The 11,204-nt window shown below is 37.8% G+C and overlaps 1 protein-coding gene across 3 annotated transcripts in view; it reads right to left on the reverse strand.

Annotated features, from left to right (window-relative positions):
- The window catches only part of LOC107697057 (pumilio homolog 1-like), a 19,539-nt gene extending 16,512 nt beyond the window's left edge, over positions 1 to 3,027 (reverse strand). The window contains exons 1-6 of one of the 3 annotated variants that reach the window (XM_016497701.1): positions 2,688 to 3,027; positions 2,530 to 2,598; positions 2,334 to 2,436; positions 2,067 to 2,254; positions 1,688 to 1,857; positions 898 to 1,144 (exon numbers count right to left, since the gene is read on the reverse strand). In XM_016497701.1, coding sequence (XP_016353187.1) covers positions 898 to 1,144; positions 1,688 to 1,857; positions 2,067 to 2,254; positions 2,334 to 2,436; positions 2,530 to 2,598; positions 2,688 to 2,990 — 1,080 coding nt within the window. In that variant the 5' untranslated portion in view covers positions 2,991 to 3,027. Of the gene's footprint in view, positions 1 to 897; positions 1,145 to 1,687; positions 1,858 to 2,066; positions 2,255 to 2,333; positions 2,440 to 2,529; positions 2,599 to 2,672 lie in introns of all 3 variants that reach the window. The other 2 variants (XM_016497700.1, XM_016497699.1) reach the window with 2 other exon arrangements.
- Between the last annotated feature and the right edge of the window lie 8,177 nt (positions 3,028 to 11,204).

The following is an 11,204-nucleotide window of genomic DNA, read 5'->3' on the forward strand; positions in this document are numbered from 1 at the left end:
GTGCATCATTATATTGGATCCGTGCATTCGGTCTTAAAGGGGCAGCAGCCTATAAATACCTGTTGTTTAAGCGCCACCTGCTATCAGAGAGTGACATTTGCGTCTCATTCAGCCCATCTGCGGTTTTTGTTTTGTTCAGATTTTTTATGTAGTATTACAAAGCTAAAGTCAAACCATTTTGTTTTTGTTTCAAATTTCAAAATTGGATCATGATTAAAATACACAGGCAAAACCTTAGTTTACTTGCAAGGAGAAATTTATTTTATTTGTATTTATTTATTTATTTATTTGATTTGGGATTTGTTTTAAAATTTCAAGTTAGTATATTGTTTGACATTTTCAATTTCACAAAGTAATGTGCAGCTTTTTGGTCTGAGAAATAACAAAAAGACACCTTTTTTAAAATATGTCTTAAATCTCATTTCGTTAAAAAAAGAAATTGTGAGAAAATTGTATTGTGAAATCAGTATCGTGAATCATATCACATCGTGTGTTGAGTGAATCGTTACATCCCTCTCTATATGCTACTAGTTTTTGCTGTGGTATTGAAGTAGTACATTTTTCTTTAAATAATAAGTGTTACTTCAGTAACAAAGAACCATCTGCTCATCTGAAAAATGATCCGATCTGTGACTCAAAATATGATATGATAATGTAATATAATCCGAACCGTGAGATTTGTGATCCGTTGCACCCCTACTCTCTTAACTTGTTATTTGAAGAAAAAATACAGTATCTTTTATTCGGGCTAGTTAAATTCATTTTTGGGCTACCAAAATCTGAAGAATGCCTGCCTGAAGGGCTACCAGGGATTTTGAAATTTTGTGAGCCCTGATTATTATTCTACTCTAATTACAGACTTGATGGTTGAAAGTGCTAGCAGCATCAGATATTCACCTGCTGAGGGGAATTGTAGTCAAACAGGCCTACAGTAGCAGCTGTGGAGTCAAGAGGCAGCTGGCCTCCAGTGTAATCTGCAAACTGTAAAGTCTCCATGGAAACAGATTCCATGGGGTCCAGGGTCACATTTTGGGTTTCGACATTTGAGAAGTCCTCTGCTGGTTTTGGCCCTGCACCTCCAGCCAGTTCTGACCCACCCAACTCCACCTCTGGACCAGTCGGAGGGCAGTTACCAGGCATACGGCTGGGTGAGAAACAAACGAGAGGTTTGTCTTCAATACAATTTAGAAATAATGAAAGTATTTGTATGGAAAGCAACACAAAGAGAACTTTTAAAAGTTTGGGGTCGATAGGATTACATTTGACAAGTCTCTTATGCTCAGTCAAGGCAAATTTATTTGAACAAAAATGCCATAAAAACAGTAATATTGTGAAATATTATTACAATGTATAATAACAGTTTATTTTAATATATTGATTTAAAATGTAATGTATTCCTGTGATGTCAAAGCTGTAATTTTAGCAGCCATTACTTCAGCTTTCAGTGTCACATGATCCTTCAAAAATCATTCTTAACAGGCTGCTAAATATTTTTAGTGAAAACTGATACTTTTTCAGGATTCTTTGGAAAATATAAATTTCAAGAGAGAAGCATTTATTTAATTTAAATATTTTGCAACATTATAAATGTCTTCAGTCATGTATGATCAATTTAATGCATCCTTGTTGAATAAAAGCATTAATTTCTTTAAAATTACAATACTGATACTTTTTTAAGGGTGTATACCTAAAGTCCTTAACGTCAACATCTAGTCCATTCTGATTGGGCAGTCCATTGGGGTTATCCAAAACATCCGGCTCTGTCTCCTTAAGTTCCTTCCGCTCAGGGTCAAAGGTTGTTTTGTGTTTTTGCTCTACCCTTTTCTCAGGGTCATCATCCTCTGAATCCCTTGAACCCTAAGTGAAATAGAAAGGGAGATTGAAGTGGAAATAAGGACTTGAGGTGCCAATATTTACTAGCCCTATTTTACAAACCCATAGGATTGTTTTAAGTTTGGAATAACAGAATGGTTGCAAATAATGAATTTTCAGTTTTAGGTGAACTATTCTTAAACAGAATCTTAATAAAGAATGAGAAGAATGTTTTGATGATGAAAGAAACTCACAAAGGCTCCTTTGCGCAGACACGAGTCCATTTTCTCTGCAGGAGAGGAGCTAAGAACATACTCCACCATGGAGACGCCTAATCCACCACTCTCAGAACGTGGCGACAGCACAGATCCGGCCTCTCCGACGCCATGGAAGCCCTGGCCTGGTCGGCGCTGCACCATGATTGGCTGGGACACTGAGTGATCTAGAGAAAAAAAAGGGGCATTAGAAAGAAAAATACTAAATATGTAAATACAACCATTGCATCTTAATCTCATGCATACCAGAAGCTCCCCAAGCGCTGTCTCTCCACTGGTCCAGAAAGATCCCTTTTGGTCCATCTTTCCCTGAATCATCGATTTCCCAAAACTTCTTCCCAGTAAGGAGCTGCTGCAGAACAGGAACATCAGAAACATTAATACATAATGAGCGCAAAAAACGAAGCATCGGGCAGAAGATGAGGAAGGTAAGGACTCTCACCTCTCCCATAGCTCGGCCCTCTAGTGCAAGTGCCTGGAAGTCATGGTTAAGTTCATCCATTGATCGTACCTGTTTTAAAAGTTATACAATTATTATAAGATTAAATTTGATACCAGGAAAAAAAAAAAAGAGGTATTTTCTACCTGACTAACTTCTACCTGGTTGTCTGCATGAATGTTGTCACCAGTCGGCCAGCGGTGTTTGCAATTGTTGTAGCCGGGCTGGTCGCCATGTTGCCGTTGGAAGAAGTAATCCACCATGGCGTCATCTTGAGAGCGCCCCGCTCCCTGCGTAGGGGGAGGGGCCTGAGGAGAAGGTCCAGGTTGGGGGGTGTGGCCCGCAGCACTCAGCACCACAGGCATGCTGGGTAATGGCCTGTCAGAGGGGGGCAGTCTCAGGTGGGGGCTGAACGAATCCTGCCAGAGCACAGCTTTCCTCTTCAACACACACGCTACGCTCATTCCACCAGAGACTGTAACACAAGAACAAACAAAACACTATTAACCCCAAAGGCATCTGGGATTGCTCTGCACTTAAAGCGTATTTGGTTACCATATTACCACACCTGTATATCTCAAAGCAAGCTGAGAATGAGAAAGCTCACAAATATTGCCAGTAATATCAACGGCAAAATCAAAAGTAGCTTCACTTATTTTAAAGAAATCAACCCTAGATGGATGTGATTAGTATATAACAGCACAGTAAATCAGAGAGAGATACAAAAATCAAATGAATAGATTCCAGTAAATACAACAAAATAAAATCCCTGACCCATGAAAATATAGGCCGATGGTAGAGAAGACACACACGGTCTGGGCTAGAATGAGGTTAGGGCTGCACGATAAATCGCATGCGATATTTAACGCGCATCTTATCAGTAAAGCCGGTTCTGTAATCAGCGGTAATTCTCCATCACCTGCGTGCTTTCACATTGAGCAGCATTAACTACACAGAGCCGTTGTTCACTGATGAGCTGCGCAAAACCACGTTCATATTCGCGCGATTTTTTGCGCAGCTCATCAGTGAACAACGGCTCCGTGTAGTTAATGCTGCTCAATGTGCGCGTTAAATATCGCATGCGATTTATCGTGCAGCCCTAAATGAGGTCAATTCAATCCATCAGTGTGAGAGTCAGCGTTGGGCTGGAAGTGCTCATTACTACATTGCACACACTTGTTGAGGCTCAGTGGGGAAAGCAGAGGTTGTTGTTCTAGTTAATCAAGCAGAGTGGGCCTGTCAAAATGAGTCATTTCATTCTCATTCAAATGTGCATCTGATATCATGGTCACAATATGACTTTGACATACTGGGAAAGTCAAGAGTCGAATTTCCACTAGAACTAATTTTCCTGATGAGAAAAGGTCAGTTTGTAGTAAGGCTGTGCGATTTGGGGGAAATATCAAATTGCGATTTTTTTTACAGATATTGCGATTTGATTTGCGATTTTACATTTGCAAAGTCAGGCTTCAGCTCAATATTGTCAATAATGTGCAGCACAGTATGGGTATCATTACCCTGCTGAAAAAAGAAATAGAAAACATCACAGAAATTCGTATAGTTTCCATTAAACCATTACAAAATTCCTTTTTGTTTTGGGCATTATTCCATTAAATTTGTTATTGTGTTTTGGGGGGGTTCTATTGTTTTTTTCTTCAGCAGGCAAGATTATAATGGTATAACTACTTTTACAGAATTAACTTAATTACTGAATTTCACAGAAAATATTTGTTTATTTTTTATAAATAAAGAACTGTATTTCTTAAGTCAATTATTAAAGTATTACATTGATTTATTCATTTTAAGTATTTGGGATATTAAGAGCAGGTGGAAAATGTGCTGAATGTTTCATTTCATCCAAGTGAAATTAGCAAGCAGTTAGACTGAATTTACATTCGTTTTAAAAATGGCTCGTCCGTGACACGGGATTCGCGCCGCGTGGGGCAGAGAGGAGCGAGTATGAGAAGCATTCACAGACACAGGCTGTGTGTGTGCTCTTCTGAATTGGGAATAGCCAACATGCATTATAAACTTATTTCAAATTAATCTGTTGGGGAGATAAAATGTGTAAGATAACGTTCACGTACTAACAAAAACATCTAAGAATGTATCTTTTATTCTCCAGTACTGAAAACAGAACCGATAAGGGAGCTTTTGATATGCGCTGGGACGCAGCTCGTGCAAATTACCTTTTTTGTTCGTTGTCTGTCATTTTGAAGCTTAAGTTGCATACGGGTTTCTTTCGTTTTAATTTGCCTAACTATCGATCTGAGTAGACGCCATAATCCCACTCTGTCTCTCTCCCGTCCCGCGTTCCGTTTTTTTTTTTTTTTTATTAATGGTGGGTGTTTACGCAGTTGGCTAGAGCAGTGCTGATTGGGGAGAACGGAGGTGCGCTCACTCTCGCCCAGGGCAAGTAAGACTGCAACTCAAGGCAGGCAGTCATGCATATGCTCTGGAACAGAGTAATATCGCGTCCACATCGCAGGCTTTGCGATTAGGAAATCGCAACGTCTCAAATCGCGATTTCGATTTGATTTCGATTAATCGCACAGCCCTAGTTTGTAGCTTGATAAATATACTCTTTGAATAGTGAACATAAATGTTTCATTACATTCATGGCATTACAAAGCTTCAAGCAGTACGGGGAAAAAAACTGAATAACTGTCATATTACTAAATACACTGACAAAAGTATAAGCGTTGTAATTCAAGGTACAAAACATTTTACTTCTGACTGTGTCTAAAGTTAACTAAAAAACTGAACTTGCTCCACTGATTTGAAAAATCCATAGATTTTTTTTTATAAATATATCACATATTTACACAATTAAGCAAAGAAACTAAAGGCACAATATGTAATTTTCGCCGCTGGAGGGAGCGTATTCAAAATAAACAAATAGACAAAGGCGTAGTTTGATGACGCCGTGACTGAGTGTGGAATCATGGGAGTTGTCGTCTTCATCTCCACAGCCGATGCAATCCGACGGGACTCGGGCAGAAATCATGTTCATGGATGAGCTAATGATTTATTAACGTAGTAGAATGAAGCACACTGAAGCTGAAAGCCGTCGAAGCGAAACGAGGCCGCTGAACAAGCGTGACATACGGCTCGAAAGCAGCAGAGCTTTTATTATGCCACAGTCGACTGCGTCCGCTCCTTCCGGTCGTGCGTATGTGGGGGGAAAAAAGCAGCGCTGTTTTATCATACTAGATACATTTGAAAGTTCTGTTATAATGCTACTCTGTGCAGTCGTCACCGGTCTATTAAAACACACAACATATTAAAGCGTCTTTGGTGTTTCCATGTTTTCTACAAAACAAAACTGGAAATCGAGGGGTTATGACATCATTGGCAGGCCACACAATGACACTATGGACACAGTCCGTGTCACTAGTTAAAATTGCTTATTTCTCTGATTTAAACATTCTTCGAAACATTTGGGATAAAGTACACAAGTCAGCAAAATATATAACACCGTTCTAGTGGTTTTTGGATATTTTAATAAAAAAATCTTACATATTGTGCCTTTAAGGTTAGGATTATTGCATGCATTCTGCAATTGGTCTTTATGAATAAAATTCTATGTGTGTGTACCAATTATAACTTTAAAGCAGTATCACCATTTCTCTTACAATTGACACACCTAACCAAGAAAAAAAGATGTTTAATTATTTGCCTGTTTTTGTCAATGTGCCCTGTACATAAAATAATAACATTGACACGGTAATCAATGTTTTTCTAAGGGAAAAAACATGTTATCATTTAGGCCAAGTGCCACTTAAGTGAGACACTAATCAGGGAGTAAAAAAAAAAAAAAAATCAATCTAAAACAGCAACTACCAATATACCAAAAAATGTATACATTTTGAACTCTCAGTCCTGAGTAGGTGAATAACCGCTGTTTATCAAGGATAACAGAGGGTTATTTGCAAAAATTTCCTACCACAGCAACTCTTGCCAAAAGATGTGCAATAACAAGAAAAAAATATAGCTGCAAGCAGCGATGGCGGGCCCAAGCCGTCAGTGCAAACGCCACACCGGTGGCATCAGGAGAACGGTACCCAGTGGGCACATGCATTTACAGTAACCCTCTGGCAGTCTGGTTTTTAGGGATACAGCAATTAAAGGGTTAATCCAAACCATCAAGACTGTGAGAAACACATACACAAAACAATATATAAAACTTTAGTAACACTTTACAATAAGGTTTCAGTTATTGACACTAACTATATTAATTAACATGAACAATAATTATATAGCATGTATTAATGTCAGATATTATTCAAAACAAACATTAAAAAAAAACTGGTAAAACTTTATAATAACTGCACACTATGAATCATTAGTTAAGCATTAGTAAATAGTCAATTCATCCTTTATAAAGCATTGTTCCAACATTAATAGGCATTAGTAAGCAGTTTATAAATATTTGAACTGTTTGGAAGCTGCACTTTAATAATACAACACAATTACGCTTTCATTTTTTCCTGTTATTTTAATAAATCACCACGGCAAAACCATTCAAGCTATCCAAAATCCATCCGCAATAGAAGTTCCTCAATGTAATTTTCCTCTGAGGAATATGCATTAATTCACAGCTATATTTTTCCAAAAATCCATATTCAAATCAATATAGCCGACTTCCTGTTGGTCTATGCGATCGGCATCATACACCGAAAAAAACCCTGAAGTTTGATCAAAATCAGACAATGTATGTGTATGTTATTAGACACTTCCTGTTTCTCATTTCTCGCCATAATTCATCGCCTTGCCACGAGCAAACTGTTCGAGATATCAAAAATCTCTTCGCAATTTAGCATCCCCCATGTCTTGAGATCATGTTCACCGAGTTTGGTGGCAATCGGTTGGAAATCCTCAGACAAGTATATCAAATTCCACAGCATGCACTTTTTACACAGCCCTGAATAGCCAACTTCCTGTTGGGTGGAGACTATGACATGCAGTGCAAAAGTTGTTCGGCTCAATGAGTTCTATATGTGTACTGAGTTTCATATGAATACGTGCAAGTATGTGTGAGCTATACATCAAGTTTTCCGGCTGTGTTCCAGGGGGCGCCGTAGAGCCCCTCTACCACGCCCAGGTCCCAGCCTCTGCGGCGTCCTAATGGCCGCAGGTTCCAACGCGTGTGCAAATTTTCAAGAGTTTTTGAATATGTTAAGGCCCCCAAAAAGCCCCGGAAGGTTGAAAAAAATTTGTAAAAAAAAATAATCTTTAGGGGATCAATAGGGCCCTGCGCCTTTCTGGCTTGGGCCCTAAATATTCCTCGTGGCACAGTTTCACTTGTTTTCTCCTTATTTCTGCTTGCAAGGACATTACAGTTGTCCCATTTCTCTCTATATGGTGATATATGTCAGCCATCAATAATACGAGAAGCACTGTCCTTCCATTTCAGTATTTCTCCTTAATAACAAACAGAGACACTTTCTAACAGAGTTAAATGAGCAATCACACATCATGTGGATATAAAATTGCTGTTGTGGTAAGACAGGCTCCAATCATTTAATCTTTCTGGCATGCAAACACCATTAAATTTAACTAAATTATTTAATCAATGAAATTACAACTGGCCTTGTTTTATGACTAATTTTAACTAGGGATGCACCGAAATTAAACACTGGGCCGAAGGCCGAATACGGTTTTGAGTTTTTTTCCCCATGTATTTTGCCAATTTTTTTTCACCATTGCATAAATTAAAAAGCCAAAATGTGCTTTTTACTGTTTTGTCTTGCTTTTCAAAGAAAAAAAATCAATTACAAAACAACAATTTAAAAATATTTAACACTGAACATTTTTAACATTCTAGCAGACACTTTACCAACAAAGCACAATTTAACTGAAAATTAAGTTAAGCCATCAGACCCCCTTCTTGAATCAAGCATGTATTTTTTTTTTTTTTACTGTACAATTAAAAGCAGCCTTGCTGAGAAGAGACTTCTTTTAAAACATTAGAAAATATTATATAAATATATAATTTGAACACTATGTGTGAATGTTATAATAAATGTATTAAAACAGAGCTGTTGTAATGATTATTATCATTATTATTGTCTTCTCTGCGCTGGTTGCTATTTGATCGCGTCATATCATTGTTCGGTACAATTTATTCGGTCTTTCCGCTTATTCGGCCTTATAATTTTGGTTGCCGAACATTCGGTGCATCCCTAATTTTAACAGTTGTTTGTTTACCTAATGAAAGAGGACAAAGAAATTATTTGGCTAAAATGAACTATAATAAACTCAAAATATTAATTGTCATGTTTAATGCTATTACTATAAATACCCTAAAAAGACTAACAAGAGCATTTCTGGTTTCAGAGAAACCATTTTGAACACATAGAAAAGAGGCCACATCAGTTTTGCTCCTGCTTTCACATCTAAAATTGAACCGATCTTTGAGAGATATGTAGATGCAGGCCACCACAAGCAGCAAACTAATCCCAACAGCAAAATCCTGAGATTGGTGTAATCTCACCCTAAAATGGTGCCAGAGGTGTTGGCAGCACTGGGGGTAAATTATGTCACACAGATCATTCTGGAAATAAGAGAGAGAGCCTTTTTAGAGCTGCTTTTTTTGGAGATTAAGTGTATTCCATAACCACCTTTCATAAATTAGCCGAGCATCTCACTCAGTTGAAATATTCACTAGGTACTGAAGTTTTCATACAAACACATGTGGTTTAGCATTAAATGAAACTGGGTTTCATCACTGGTAGGAAGGAAGCAGAAGAATTTGGATGTATATTTAGAATATGCAATACAAATATGAAAGTTATTGCAATGCTGGTGAAAGCATACTGAAGCAACACAAATATTAAAAGAGTTTAAGAACAAACAAACAACATTTTAAAAGACACTGTCATGTAAGACTAAGAACTGTTTGAAAGGAACACTGATTTGTCGTTAGCTCCATTAGTACCAGAGGTTTTGGAAGCTGGCACACCAACTGGCTAGAAGATCATTTACTGGGTCAAAAGCCTCAATCAGTTTAAATTTCCCAATTTAAACTGTGACTAAGACAAGTCTGACCTGACCAGTAGGGCTGTCAAAATGGCTGAACAACTAAATTCGAATTTTGTACTTAAAGCAGCACTATGTAACTTTTGGTGCTCTAGCGGTTAATAAACAGAACTGCACACATCCCGCGGTAGAACATTCCAACCGGAGCTACCTCTCTAAGTTTATGTCTATGGCGATTCACGCAGGTATGTGTTACTCCGCAGCAGTGACGACCCGACCAGGCTACAATAGTCCAAATGTAAGTACTTATTATAAGTGTACCGTAGTGATTCGGAATAAGACAAAAACGCGGTTTGGAAGATGAATTCATGATGTACTCGCTCATTATATACATTTTGCAAATTCTGAACAGAAAAAGTTACATAGTGCTGCTTTAAATATTATCAAAATTCGAATTATATTTGAATTTAAAATGCATAATTTCAGTTAGGGTGAAGAAAAGCTTTTGGCTTCTCTCCTGAGGTCACAAGAGGGCGCATCGAGCAAAATATTACTAATTAACGTTTATTCAAAGCTATTCAAAGATAACATGACTATCTGTGAAAAAAGTGCATAATGTTTAAAATTGGTTTTCTTTTGGAAATATGTTTCAAATTCACACTGAATGCATTCATCACTGTAAAGCATGTCTTTGTGTGTCAAAATCGTGATTAAAATCTAAATCGCAAAATTGATCAAAGAAATGGCGATAGGTTTTTTTTTTGTCCATATCGCACAGCCCTAATGCATAGTTTAATACAAAGGGCGGAAAGCCAATAACACAGAGTACATTTTTCATTTAAAAACATGATGCAGTGGGATGGGCAAAAAAATAGAGCCCGACCGATATATCGTTTAGCCGATATTGTTGGCCGATATGAGCGAATATCGGTATCGGCTAATATGCTGCCGATATGAACAGGTTTTTTTACAGAACATATAGCTAACGCAGATTAAATGCTTCTGAATGGTGTAATTACTTAGTTGTTTGCATTGTTTGCTACTGGCGACCGAGATCGGTGTATTGTAGAGATGCGAGGATGAGCTCAAACTTCACCCGAGTCCGCTGCTTCAAATTATCCGCCTGGCACCCCACCCGCACCTATATTTAATCGTCACATTACAATGATACAAAGTTCAAATGATTTTCAACGGTCACTTTGTCGCGTCGCAGACACGGTGTCAGCATAGTCAGTAACGTAGCAGATTGGAAACTTAGTATCTTTCTGCAGTCCAATAGACGGCAGTGCGGTGATGGTTTGAGTCTGTTGAATGGTGATTTAACGCTACGTTGTCACCTAGTTGGAGAGACTCAATGCTTTACAAATAAACAGCAATGTCCCCATCTTTTACTCTCACAATAAGCTCATCATATTCGTTTGCTACATTAGTAGGGCGGGCCCTATGATTTCCGCGATGCAGAAAACATGGACGGCATCGCGGAATCCAGTCATAAAAATGGAATTTACTGAATTTCATGGAATTTGTCTTATTTTTGATGAATAAATAAAAAACAGGTCAGTACATATATATAGACTGTGTCTGTGAATATTAAACTACAAAAATATTTAAATACGAATGTTCTGCATGTTCATTTGATTACCAGAAAATACACAACACAGAATTTGTGAAAAAAAAAAAAAATCATTATTATTATT

The sequence above is a fragment of the Sinocyclocheilus anshuiensis genome, unplaced genomic scaffold, assembly GCF_001515605.1.
Source record: "Sinocyclocheilus anshuiensis isolate Anshui unplaced genomic scaffold, SAMN03320099.WGS_v1.1 scaffold1396, whole genome shotgun sequence".
NCBI lineage: Eukaryota > Metazoa > Chordata > Actinopteri > Cypriniformes > Cyprinidae > Sinocyclocheilus > Sinocyclocheilus anshuiensis.